Source organism: Odocoileus virginianus, chromosome 7 (assembly GCF_023699985.2).
Source record: "Odocoileus virginianus isolate 20LAN1187 ecotype Illinois chromosome 7, Ovbor_1.2, whole genome shotgun sequence".
Taxonomy (NCBI): Eukaryota; Metazoa; Chordata; class Mammalia; order Artiodactyla; family Cervidae; genus Odocoileus; species Odocoileus virginianus.
Window position 1 is genome coordinate 2,251,857 of NC_069680.1, and position 13,499 is coordinate 2,265,355.

At 53.3% G+C, this 13,499-nt stretch overlaps 2 protein-coding genes across 9 annotated transcripts in view; one reads left to right on the forward strand and one right to left on the reverse strand.

Annotated features, from left to right (window-relative positions):
• The window catches only part of ZFYVE27 (zinc finger FYVE-type containing 27), a 106,475-nt gene that overhangs the window by 27,694 nt on the left and 65,282 nt on the right, over positions 1–13,499 (forward strand). The window lies entirely within an intron of this gene.
• On the reverse strand, positions 1,301–6,423 carry SFRP5 (secreted frizzled related protein 5). The gene is made up of 3 exons (XM_020883495.2): positions 5,796–6,423; positions 3,957–4,034; positions 1,301–2,490 (listed from the first exon to the last, which is right to left on the reverse strand). The coding sequence occupies exons 1-3, from the start codon at positions 6,316–6,318 to the stop codon at positions 2,144–2,146; spliced, it is 948 nt and encodes a 315-aa protein (XP_020739154.1). The 5' UTR covers positions 6,319–6,423; the 3' UTR covers positions 1,301–2,143.

The window sequence follows — 13,499 nt, forward strand, 5'->3', positions numbered from 1 at the left end:
GGCAGTGGCGTCCTCAGAGGGAGGAGAAACAAGCGGGCCTCTGCCGCTTCTGACCTGTGGTGGGGCCACCTGACTGCCAGGGGGGTGATTTACGACTGGCTGTCAGACCACCTGTTAGCTGGCACTGGCCTCTTCGTTTCTCGCTTCTCTGAGAGCTGCGGGAGCAAGCCAGGGCTTTTCCTCATCTCGAGAGAGAACGTGGCTCCATTGTTTTGGATGAGCAGCAGGTCTTGATTGGATGTGGCATCCCAGCTGAACCCCAGTTGGTGAGGAAAGCTCTAAGGGTGTTTGCAGCTCCCTGCTCTGAGTACATCTGTCCTGTCCCTCAGCATCTGCCGATGGTACCCCAGGACGCTTTCCTGGCATCATCCCTCCCATATTCTGGACATTTGAGTGACAGTAGCCTGTTGCCTCCGTTTCAAGGCTTCTCCCCTTGCTGCCTCATCCAGCTCAAGGTAGCTGCCTGCCTTTGCTCTGAGCTCATCGAAGAAGCCCCCTGAAGCATTAGAGCTGGTCCCTTCCCTGCAAGCAGGACCAGGACTCCTCCAGCCTGAAGAAGCTCAGCCCCTTACCCTCCTCTGGCCTCAGCCGTTAGCTTATCCGGATGGAAGTTCTCAGCCCTGGCTTCACACCACCCAGGGGGCACCTGGAAATGCTGATTTCGGAGCACCCTCCAGAGGTGCAGGTTTAATTGCTTTAACGTAGGGCCTAGTATTTTGTAAAAGTTCCCCAGATGCTTCCAAGTGTTAAAGGTCTGAGCTTCTGCAGTTCTCACCAGCTCAGGCGATACTGATGCTCCAGGGACCAGCTTGGAGTAGCACCTGTTCACGCCACCATCTCCTACAGGTCCAGTGTCCAGGGGTGTCTGAGCTCTGAAGGGGTAGGAGTGACATGTTTAGGCCTGTGGCCCTTCAGAGTAGTTCCCTGTGGCCCAGCCTCTTGGGGGCTTCTCAGAGTAGGCACTGCCCACGTCAGGGAGATGCTGCAGGACCACGGGAATCTTCTGAGTATGGGAGAAGGCTGGGGAACTTGGCATTTCTGTCCTTCCTCTGAGACAAAAGGATAGTCATCCCCATTGCTCACTTAGTCTCATTGTGAGGATAAGAAGGGTTACCCTTGCTGTGTGTTCTCAGTGGATCCTGCAAAAACATGGGAATTGCTCTTTTTAGGCATTCCAAGTATGTCTGTGTGGACAGACCGTGGGTTACAAAAAGGCCTCTTTCTCAAAGTCCCTTCTGAATGGCCCCTCGCCCTCCCTCCTGGAACTAGCTGACAAAGAAATCTCCTGGTCAAAACCAACTGTTTGTTTTCTTTGATTTAATTAAAAACTTAAAAAAAAATAGAAAACCAAATCCTACCTGCATCAGTCTAGTATCTATGGCCTCGCAGCAGAAGCAATAATTTATGGTCATCAGGATAAAGGGACATGTGGAGGCTGAGGAGCGAGCTTCTGGGCGGGGGCTGGGCTGGGCTTCTCCCCAGTCCAGTGGGGAAAGAGACAGGCAGAGATGGGAGAGGTGGGAAAGTGTGGCTGGAGGGCACCATGACCCTTTCCTCTGGGGGCGATGATGGGGACACATGAAGGGGCATGGAGGCCGGGAACTGTCCCCTAAGTAGCTCAGCCTAATGCCAAGACTTCCCTCTCCTGGGTGAGGCCCGACCGCCAACAGTGAGGCTGACACCACCTGCTCCCTGGGAAGCCACCTCCTCAGGCTGCTCCAAGCCCCTGCACCGTTCCCTCGCTCTCTCCTCTCTGCTTACTTTCTGAGACCCTGGGGCTTCCCCCGAACTGAGAAAGGCCTGGTTCTCTGGGAGCAAACCTCCAAGGACCCCAGAACCCCTCGGCCAAGGACAGCCTGGCTCGGTGTCCATCCCTTAGGGCCCATGCTCCTACAGCCTGGCGTGAACCGCCCTGCGGCAGCAGCTGGTCAGCCCGGGGGAGGGGGAGGCCAGGTGGGCAGGAGAGAGGGCCCCGGAGATGGGGACCCAGGACAGGGCATGGCTGGGGGGCAGGGAGGAGAGAGGGCCCCGGGGATGGGGACCCAGGACAGGGCATGGCTGGGGGGCAGGGAGGAGACAGTGCCCCGGGGATGGGGACCCAGGACAGGGCATGGCTGGGGGGGGGTGCAGGGAGGAGAGCCCTTCAGTGGGGCTCTGCCGCCCCGTAGAAGAAGGGGTAGTAGAGGGAACAGGGGTACGAGAACATGAACTTGACTGCAAACTTCATCTCCTTGTTCTTCTTGTCCCAGCGGTAGACAGCCATGAGCAGCAGCTGTCCATCTACTCTGCGGCCCATGACCAGGAAGCTGCCAGCCAGGCTGTCCAGCTGTGGGCAGGGGCAGCCGGCGCCATTCTTCATGTGCAGCACAAGCCTCTTGGTATCCTTGCGCTTCAGGGGGCCTGGCTTGAGCAGCTTCTTCTTTTTCTGGGCTCCAATTAGCTTCCGGTCCCCATTCTCTATCTTGATCTCCTTGATGCGCATTTTGACCACTGTGTGTGGGGGGGTGGACAGGGGGTCAGCCATGAGAACCGTCAGGCTTGCTTAGGATGCTGGTGACCCCATGCTTGGTGCTCTGCCTGAAATTCCAGGCCTGGGGCTTGGAGAGATGGAGCTTCCACATGTATACTCTAATATTTATGAAGCTCCCACCAGGTGCTGGACTTGTGCAGACATTATCAGCTTTCATCCTGACATGAGTGGGTGTGGTGGGGAAATGAGGTTTGGAGAGGTGGTGATGGGCCTGAATTCTAGAGCCTGGCTTGAACTGAGATCTGGGCTGTGCCTTTCCATGATACCAGGTGCAGGGTGGAGAGCTCTCCTTGGGGAGTGGAGTTGGGTGTGGGCTCCCCAGGGAAGGGAAAATATTGGGGGTGGAGCTAACCACTTGGAGGGAGCGTTTGGTGGAGGGGGTCCTTGTGATGGAGGAGGGCTGGACTTTGTGATCTCTGGGGATGGATGCTTCTAAATAGGATTTCTGGCTGTGTGTGTGCATGTGTGTGGGGGGTGTTTGGAGCCTTGGTGGGCTGGTAAATGCTAGACTGCCAGCTCTGGGGAGGGGCTGCTCTGTAGCATGTGCTGATTTCCCCACTGTGATGTGCAGGGTTGGGAAGCACCGCAGTCACCTCTATAATGTGTGTGTGACTGTGTAGTGTGGTGCTGCATGTTTTTGTGTATAAGAGGATGTCTGTGGTATGTGTAGGAGTCTGTAGGATGTTTGTGGAGTGTGTGGCTAGTGGGCAGGGTGGTTAAAGAGCCTAATAGAGCAGGGCGTGGTCACTTAGGGTAGCATCCTCTTTCTTTGAGCCTCTGGGTCCCCATCTCTGGGAGAAGCCAGAGAGTAACTTTGGTCACCCAGGGAGAGACATTGTTATAAAAACCTTCTTTCTCTCCCACCCCCTCTTTTTCTCTCTTGGACATACACACACCTTGCAGTAATAATGTTCTCTTCCCAAACAGACTAAAAACATAAAAGACCTGCTGCAGGAAGGGTTTCGTTGCTTTCTCTTTTTTAGAGACAATGAGGCTAAGGCACAAAATGGGAACCGACCGGGCAAAGACCACAGGCTGGGCCGTGTGGCCTGCATGGGAGCCAGGTCCTGACTGCCCCAGGAATGAGGAGGCTCCAGGATGAAGCTGTGGGGCCAGGGACCACAGCACCCCCAGCCAGAGATGCATCAGGTACTAGGCAGAGGTGCCTGGGGACCAGGGGGCTGCACTTCTGTCCTGGAGCCCATCTCTCCCCTCTGCTGCCCCCATCCATCTCTGGACCAAGCCTGCCTCCCACAAAAAGAATCCAATACTGGAGGCCCCTCTGTAGGCAGAGTCAAGGAAAGGCTACAAGAGCCCTAGCCAGGGATGGACCATGGCCTTGAGGGGCTTCTGAAGTCCCTGGGATGCAAAAAAAAAGTACATTTCTCTGGGGAGAGGGCAGTGGCCATGTGGGCTCTACACTCACCGAAGTCGCTGGAACACATTTGCTCCATGAGTCCGTCAGCGCTGTGCTCCATCTCACACTGGGCGCAGATCTTGGTCACTGAGGAGAGAAGCAGGGGTAGGGTGAGGGGATCAGAGGCCAAAGAGCCAAACTTAGGGTTCAGGGTCCCCCACTGACCAGCCACCTCCGCCTCCCAAGCCTCCACTTCCCCATCAGGAATCGGGATGATGGTAGTGATCATGCTCACTGAGTGGTTGTGAGATTCCAGAGACGAGGTTGTGAAGGGACGAAACTGACTAGGTGGCACGACTGCCCAATGACCCTGGCAGCTGCACCCATGATGTGCGCCATCTTCTGTAGCACCTGCCCTGTCTCTGTGTCTCTGCCTCCTGGCGGGCCGCCCCATCATGGCAGGGTGAGGGGCTCAAAGAGGGTGGGAGTGGGAGGGCAGAGCCAGGTGGGACTCCAAGAATGGGATTTCCCTGCCTTCCAAGTTTGAGCTCCAAGAAAACCAGAATAATGGAGCCCTGCCAGGATCTCTGCTGGGGACCGTATTGTTTCTGCTTGAGCGAGTGTCTCTCCCCTCCTGGTCCCATTTCTAACCTGAGAATAAGGAGTTTTCCTTCTTTCAACACTCTCTGGTCACAAGACCCCCACCCAACCTCAACTCTCAGGTCCCATGTGGGTGCATAGGACTGGGGATAGCATGGGTGAGGTTAGCTTTGAGGGGTGGGTGGGGTGTGGTGGGGTTCAGTTGCTTTTGGGGGGCCAGGTCAGATAGAAAACAGGGGCAGTGCTGCCCCTTGGGAGAGTCTCAGAGCCAGGGGCTTCCTAGATTCTCATATTAGCCACCCAGGTGAAGCTTCCTTGCCTGGTGCCCCTGTTTATTCTCCTGCCTGGTGTCCAACAGGGGCTTACTCTCTCTGAAAGGAGGTTGGCAGACAGTGGGGAGAAGAATGAGGGGGGTGCACAGTGAAGGGGAGGCTGAGACCAGAGAGGAATGAGGGGTAATGGGAAGGGGGTGGGGTGGAAGGTGGCACTTAAGAGTCTCAGAAGTTTTGGGAACCTGAGATTGCTTCCTGTTTTACAAGGAGACAGAGGCTCAGCTTGCCCAAGGGCTCCTTGTTAGGGGCAGAGCCGGGCACCTTGCTCACCATTCTGCTCTGAGCCTTACCGGGGGTCTCCCAGCCTGGGGCACTGGGGAGAGAGTGGGAGAGTTAGGGTTCCCAGGTGCAGGAAGTAGGGGCAGGGTGGGAACCATAGACCAGAGTTGCATTTAGCCTCCAGTCTTTGGCTACATCTTTCCCCTCAGCCTCCGTCCCTCCCCAGATCCCAGCACAGGTGGGGGTGATGCTGGTCTTGGTGCCCCCGGGGTCCAGAGCTGTTGAGGCCAAAGGCATCTTTATTTATTTTTTTTTTCCATTTATTTTTATTAGTTGGAGGCTAATTACTTTACCCAAAGACATCTTTAGCAACCCTGGGCATCTGTGGGCTGAGAGAGGTGATAAGGCATTTATTGGAGGCCTCAGGATGGGGTGACAGTACTGCCCCATCCCACCCCCCAGGATTCCAGAAGCTTAGGACGGTGGAAGCTGCGAGGGAAAGCCAGGAGAGGTTTCAGGAACAGTTGGAAAGGGAGAGAACCAGTTTGAACGTCCAGAACCGCAAGGAGGCACTACTCTGGCAGGCCATGGGGATGGGAAGGCTGGAAGTCTTCGGGGGACATGCAGGGCTGAGCAAAGACTGTGTATTTGTGTCTAGAGGAGGTGGCACGTCTAGGGGGCTGTGGCATCCATTGGGGTCCAGCTCACGGGTACCCAAGGGCAGTCGGAGCGCAGGGGGCGGGGGCGGGAGCGCTACCTGGAGGCGCGGTGGCGGGCAGGTGCCCGAACTGCACAGCGATGCAGAGGTCGTTGTCCAGGGGGAACTTGTGACAGTGCAGCATCTCGGGCCAGGGGAAGCCATAGGCCTCCATGAGCGGCGCGCAGCCGGCGCGCACAGCCTCGCACAGCGAGCGGCAAGGGTAGATGGGCCGGTCGAGGCAGACGGGCGCGAAGAGCGAGCAAAGGAAGACCTGCGTGTCCGAGTGGCAGCGCTTGGCCAGCAGCGGCAGCCAGCTGCTCGCCTGCTGCTTCACTTCGGCCAGGCTCTCGTGCTCCAGCAGGTTGGGCAGCCGCATGCGCTTGTAGCCCACCGTGTGGCAGAGCGGCAGGTCGGCGGGGATGTCGAGGCACTGGGGCGGCTTGGAGTACGAGCGTCCGTGCAGCGGCTCGGTCTGCCAGCCGTAGTAGTCGTACTCCTCGCCCCGCGCCGGCGCCCCGTGCAGCGCCCCCAGCAGCAGCGCCAGCGCGGCCGCCCGCGCGCCCCCCGCCGCTGCCCGCATGGCTGCGCAGGCCCCCGACACTCCGCTGCCTCTGAGGTCGCCCGAGTGGATGGCAGCCTCGCTCCGCTCCCGGGCGCACCGAGTGATCCTGGCGCCTCCCACCTTGGGGCTCCAGCCCCGGCCTCGCCGCGCGCCCCAGCCAATCTCCGGCCGCCCGGCCTCCGCCCCATGGCGGGGAGGCAGGGTGGTGCCCCCTCCGCCCCTCCTGCCCTGGGGCCCGCGTCCCGCCCAGCGTCCCGCCCGCTCGCGCGCCCCTCTCCCGCTCGCCTGCTCCCCCGCCAGTGCTCCAGCCTGGCCTTGCGCCTCTCGCCAGGACTCTTTACCTCCCTAGGCTTTTCCCTCGTCTCTACCCTTCTCCATCCTTCCTCCTTATCTCTCTCCGACACAGCCTCTCCTGTTCCTTTTCTCACTCACTTCACTTGGTTATCTCTCCGTCTCGGCCTTTACCCTTCTGCTCTGTTTTCTCTTTCATGACACCTCGGTTCTCCCCTTTCCCGGCAGGAGGCTTCTGGCTGCTCACACCCTCCTTGTCCAGCCGGGCAAGTGCTTCACCCCCAGTGCTCAAGCATTTATGGAGCTCCTGCCTGGTTCCAGGCAGCTGTGCTGACGGCTGGGGAGTCAGAGACGGATGTGATCCAGAGCCCACCTCCCGGACATCCCAGCTCAGTGGGGGCCAAGATAATCATACCTGCTGTTTAGTGAGCACTTATTTAGTGCCTCAGACACTGCACAGCACTTCATAACCTGATCATCTATTTCCAATGATGGCTAATACTTATTGGGTGCTTCCTATGTGTCCAGCCTTTCTGACCACATTGCATAAACCACCTCATTTAATTCTCACAATAATGGTATAAGATGGGTAGGTACTACTACTATCTGCACTTTACAGATAAAGGCACTGACCTAAAAAGATTAAGTAGGGATTGGAGCCAGGACTTGAATCCAGATCTGGTTCCAAGAGTCAGAGCCGGGTCATGACCAGGGGTTCTGGATTCTGCGTCTGTAGGCTTAGTGACTCTGTGTGTCTGTAGAGGGGTGGGAGTGGGGTGGGGAGGGAGATTCAGAGAAGTGAAGTAACTGGCCCTTGGTCACGTTGCTGTCAGATGAAGGAGCCATGATTTGAATCCAGATGTTTGGTTCCAAAGACCAGGGAAGCTATTCAGCCCTAAGATAAATTTCAGCCTAGAGTAGGAAATGCTGAGGGAGGAGAGTGTACCTCCTCTGGGAGCCTAGAGAAGGAAGGAATTGAGGAGGATATCCAGGGAGGTATCAGAGAGGGGGCAGGGTTTCAGGGACCCCATGTTTGGGGTCCATATGGATTCAGCCTTCCATTGGCTTTCCTGTGGGAAGAGCTTTGGCCAAGAGGCTTAGAGGTGGGGTGGGATGGGGGGCTCCTTCCTGAGAACCTAACTGGAGACCTGACTCCCCAGCCTTTGTTGGAGAGGGTATCCTGGGGAGGAGTCTTATAGCAGGGTTTGGGGTGCTCTGAGCTAGGTGAAGAAGTTCTGGGGCTCCTGCCCCCTACACTCTTGCCCTAAAATCCTCCCCACCCCATTCTCCTGAATGTCTCCAAGGCTCCCATCTTCCCACGGATCTATCCTTGCAGTGGTAGTGGAGAGCAGTGAAGGACTACTTACTTCTCTTAATAGTCAAAGGACACACACAAAACACTTACTGTGTGCAAGGCAGTGTATCCTTGCAGTGTATCCAGTGAGATGTGTATCCCACAGATGGGGATACAGAAATACAAAAGACATCAGGCCTGCCTTATCTGATCTAGTTTTGAGAAAAAGAAGCAAGACATGGCCAAGGAGGCAGAGGAAAATTAGGCAGACAGAACCCTCGGGTAGAACAGCCCTCTGTTATTTTGATGTCCAGGATGACCTAATTGGAACACACTTTCCTCCCGTTTCTCCCTCTCCCAACTCCAGCGTGAGAGGTTCTGGGATGACCACTCAGAAGGTGAAGGACCGTTTCCTGCAGGGTGCAAGATCTTGGACTCTGCAGACAGAAAGAGCCAGGTTCATGTCTGAATGTATATTCTATGAGTGATGACCTTGGGCAAATACTTAGCTATTCTGACCCTTCATTTCCTTGTTTGTGAAATAGACCCTCTTCAGCAGATATTGTGAGGGGCAAACAAAGTGGTGCATGGAAAGACAGCCTCCTGCACAATGCCAGCACATAATAGGCATCCAGGAATGTTAGCTCGCCAAGGAGTGTGTGACTTTAGGAGATAAATGTGGTGTATGCTCTGAAAGCTCACTCGGACACCTTGGCCCTGGCTCCTACTTGGGACTCTGAGCAGCAATTCTGCTCCCTGCACTCCGGCTTACCCCTCACCCCCTGCCCTGGGCTTGGCAGAGCTTCTCTACTCCAGGGGAAGTGTGGTTTGGGGCACTGGCAAGAGTGTTGGAGCTCCCAGGTGGTTGAACAAGGTGCTGGCTCCCTGGGCAGCTGGTCTCCTATGCTGTTTTTTGGTATCCCAGTGCCTGACCTGGACAGAGTGAAGCATTGTTTCTAGACTGCTTATGTAAGAACTGCACGTGGTCTGAGAGCCAGGGGCGTCTGTACCTGGCAGCTCCAGGGCCTCTGAAGGGCAGAGGGGTGAGGCTGGAAACCTCCTGGAAGAGGAATATGGGTAGGCTTTACCTGATAATTCTGCTTGGGGGCCCCTGAGGCTCCTGGATATGGGGCCCGTGATGAAATTGAGGTGGGAAGCCCTTCATAAAAACCAAACCTGGGTGGGGGCTGAGCCTGGGGCTGCCATTCAGGGAAGCTCTCTCTGTGTGGCTAGGCTGGCTGATTACTTTGGCCCTGGTGCCAGAGAAAGGAGGAGGCTGTGCTCTGATGTGGTCTCTCCCTTCCTGATGAGCCTGCTCCAGGGCCAGGGCAACTGGGCGAAACACTTGGCATGCTGGACATCTGTCCATCCGGGAGCGTCTGCTGTCTGTCCAGGCAGCATGTTTCCCCCAGCTGATGAAGGAACTTGCTTGTTCAAAACAATGTGTACTCATGGTTTGTTGTGAACAAAGTTCTACACAGATGACTCTTTGATTGGGGATTCTGGGGAATTATGGGGAATTCTCTGGTGGTTCAGTGGTTAGGACTCCTTGCTAAGATCCCTCAAGCTGTGCAGTGGGGCCAAAAAAAAAAAAAACCTGGCTAGTTAAAGTTATCAAAACCAACATTTTTTCTTCTTTTCTTTTTGGCTGCATGGGGTCTTAGTTGCAGCATGTGGGAGCTTGTTCGGGAGCTTATTCCCCAGACCCAGGATCCCTGTGATTGGGATCATAGATTCTTAACCACTGGATCACCAGGGAAGTCCCTATTTTCCTGCTTTTTCAGTGCCTACTTCAGTAGTTCTCCTTGTAGTCAGGGTTCCCTTGAGGGTCCTCACGTGCCTTTTAGGGAGTCTACAAGGTCAAAATTGTATGTAATTTGAAGATCTACTCAAAGTGCAAGATAGACCAATGAATTTTAAGAATTTAATTTTGTTAAGTAACAAAAGTTTATTGATGTGGATTCAGATTCTACATTACAACCAACATTGAAGGAACTGCCACATGTCAATATCTTGGCAGTATCAATTTGATAGCCATAATATCTGAAAAGGCTATTAAAATACTCTCTTTTTTAAAAAAATACTCTCTTTTTTACATTTCTATGTAAAGCCAAATTTTTTCCATATATGTCAACCAAAACAACATTTAACAACAGATTGAATGCAGGTGATATCTGGCTGTCTTCTGTTAACCTAGACATGAATGAGACTGCAAAAGTGTAAAACGGTGCCACTCTTTTCACTATTTTTTTTTTTGTTTTGTAAAATATAATTATTTTTCACATAATTTGTTATTTATGTCAACATAATGGGTGTATTATTGTTGTTTGAAATGAATTAATATTTTTTTTCAGTTTTCATTTTAACCATGGTAGATACTAATAGGTATAAATCTATATAGACAGAAGTTCTTTAATTTAAAATTTCAATTTTTAAGGGTGTAAAGAGGTCCTGAGATCAAAAAGTTTAAGAACCACTGGCTTATTTCCTCTGTTCATTTCTGATAGAGGTGTATAAAATCTACTTTGTGGGTTCGCTAATTTTTCTTTTCTTTTTTCTTTTGATTCAGTTTTGTTTTTTACACTTTGAGGCTGCATTGTTAGAAGCATAAAGTTTTGTGATTATTATGTGTTCTGGTTGGATTGTAATTTTTATCTGTTTGAAATAGCCTCCTTTGTTCCTTTTAATCTTTAGTCATGGGAAAAATGATTTCATGAACTAACATTTAGCTAGCACCTGCTATGGGCTAGGCGTACATGAGAAAGAGTGTCTATACTGGCCCATGTGGACTCATGAAAGCCGTGAAGCGTCGTGGGAGGAGTCAGGGCTTTGAGTCAGACTGACTGGTGGTGAATTCCAACTGCATCCTAGTTGTGTGTCTTTGGACATATGTCTATTGGATTTTGGACCTGAATTTTTTTATTTGCAAAATGTGGTTGGTAACATTTATTTACTGGGTGGTGGTGAGGATTTACTGGATACAGGATGAGAGAAGCACGTGGCAGAGCGCCCGGTGTATAGTAGATCTGTGACAAGTGCTAAAACAGAGCTATAGCAAGAGATCTGGCATGTTCGTGCCCCTCCAAGGCCTCTGGGGGAGGCGTGTCCCAGTGGGGGAGCGCACCGTGCTTGGAGTCGGAAGATCTCAGTTGTGTGTTTTCAGCTTAATAGCAAGTCTTCCCACACCCCGAGTCTGTTTCCTCATCTGTGAAGTGAGGAACACAGTCTCTGTCCTGCATTCTCCATGGGACTATCTTGAGAATAATGAAAAGGAAGGGCTTTGGGATGATGATGGAGATGAGGCTGACTTTGTCCTTGGCCCAAGGTGGGACCTTTTCTGTTCCCAGCTCTTTTTTTTAATATTTATTTTTATTTATTTATTTGGCTGCTTGGGTCTTAGTTGGGGCATATGGGATCTAGTTCCCTGACCTGGGACGGAACCTGGGCCCCCTGTATTGGGAGTGCAGTGTCTTAGCTGCTAGACCACCAGGGAAATCCCTGTCCCTGGCTGTGTGGAGGTCTTGCCAGCACAAGCTTGCCTGCCTCCCGGGGGAATGGGATGCCTGAGGACGTGAGACTGAATCTCGTCTTTATTCCAGAGCCTCCTGGAATTACCTGCCTTTTGCAGTCTCAGTGTTCCCCTGCTGGGACACCTGTCTTCATAGCAACTGCCGCTGAGTGTTCAGCAAAAAGCCCAGGGGGATTGGTCTGTGAAATGAAGAGAAGTATTAGTGCGAGTGGGGACCCATGACTACTGTCGCCCAGCATCCTCCCATCCCCCACCACTCCCTATATGAGGAAGCTAGAACTTGACCTCCCTGACTCCCAGTCCAGTGCTCTTCCTACCACACTGACAGCACTGTTTTTCTTTCCAGCATTTTAGTTTTGTCAACTGCAAAGTCAACATGTATCCCACAGGCCTGTAGCTGTCCCCACCTTCCTGCTGCACAACCTGCCTCTGGGCAGCAGTTCAGGAAGGTCTGCTCAGGATCTCGGGGCAGCGGGGGCCTTGTCCTGGAGGGCCTGGGCTTACTGCCACTGAGTCGAGTGGCCAGGGAGGTGACCTAGTCTTCCCTTCCAGGAGCTTGGACACCGGCAGGTTTTCCATTTGTCCTGGATCTCATGTGGTTCTGCAAAAAAAAGGAGAGGCCAGACTTGTCCTGGGCCTGGGTCTTGGTCTAGCTCTAAGAATGCCTGTCTGAGGTACAGCAGGAAGTAAGGTGGAGGGTGGGCATGGCTGGTGTTCTCTGGACAGGGCTGGGATGGAGAGAAGGACAAGTAACATTCCCCTCGCACACCTGGGAGCCCTGAGGCTGTGGCTGGTGGGCAACCCAGCTAGAAGCAACTCAGAGAGGCACCCACATGTTTGGGTTAAGACCACGAACTCTGGGGACGTCCCTGGTGGTCCAGTGGTTAAGACTCCACACTTCCACTGCAAGGGACACCGGTTAGTTCCCTGATCAGGGAACTACGATCCTGCATGCTGGGAGGCACAGCCAAATATTAAATAGTAATAAAAAAAGACCATGAACTCTGGAGCAGGACTGGATTCTAATTTCAGCAATGCTCCTTGACCTTGGGCAAGTTATTTAACCTGTCTGTGCTTCAGTCTCCTCATCTATAAAATGAGGATAATAATTCTAGTGCCTTATAGAGTTCCTCCCAAGGCTCTAGTTAGTTGAGGCCTCTTGGCTGGGAGAACTCATAGAACTCCAGACCTCCTTGTGCGATCCTCATCTCCTGGCCATCATCTCTCTAGATTTTTTTTTTTTTTCGGTTTCTGGCTTCCTAGTAGGCTGAGGGTTCCCCAAGGGCAAGACTTGTCTTGTCCATTTCCGTTTCTCTGGCTCCTAGCATGCTGCCAGTCATGTAGGAGATGCTCAATACATGTTGCATGAATGAATGACTGATTGGATGGATGAATACTTGGTGGAAGGAAGTAGAAGAAAGGAATCTTTGGAGCCAAGTGGGTTCAGGTGGGAGCCACCGTCCTTTAACCTTTCTTGGGTTCTTTTGGAATTCTTGGGAGGCCCAGGGAAGATCAGAAGGGCTGTAGGGTGACTGTGGGGAGAGCCACTGAGGACTCAGTGGGTAGGCTGAGAGGTATCAGGTGCTTGCTGTGGGACGGGGGGTGATGGACAGGCCCTCGAAGCTCGTGAAGACCTCCCCCTTCCCCCCTACTCTCTTGAACACTTGTTTAGTGCATCCTAGGTCCCTGGCATTATGTTCTGTGCTTTCCCATCCATTGCCTCGTTTAATTATTCTACCAGCACCATGATGGAGGCATTATCTTCCCCATATAATATGAGAAAATTGAGACCTAGAGAAGTTCAGCAACTTGCTCAGAGTCACATAGCCAAAGAGCAGGGCATGGACTTGAACCCAGGATTTCCCTCTGTGACTTGTGACTTGCATCTGAGAAGGGCTGGGGGCAGGTCTACCCTGTCCAGCCCTGACCCAAACAGCTTTGCAGGGGAGGGGGTCCCTAGAGCTCAGCAGGTACTTCAGTGGGACTCAAGTAATGGGGCTGCAGCGGTTTGGCCCCCGTTGGCTGGGCTACCGCCCTCAGGGAGTGTGAGGTCTAGAGGGACAGCCAGCTGATAGCCTCTAGTCG

What these genes read in the sequence shown, in the direction of transcription:
- SFRP5 (XM_020883495.2), bottom strand. Translation starts at nt 6,318, where the DNA reads ATGCGGGCAGCGGCGGGGGGCGCGCGGGCGGCCGCGCTGGCGCTGCTG. An exon ending in GCCCGCCACCGCGCCTCCAG is followed by an intron (nt 4,035 to 5,795) that starts GTAGCGCTCCCG and finishes TTCTCTCCTCAG; the next exon opens with TGACCAAGATCTGCGCCCAG. An exon ending in AATGTGTTCCAGCGACTTCG is followed by an intron (nt 2,491 to 3,956) that starts GTGAGTGTAGAG and finishes CCCCACACACAG; the next exon opens with TGGTCAAAATGCGCATCAAG.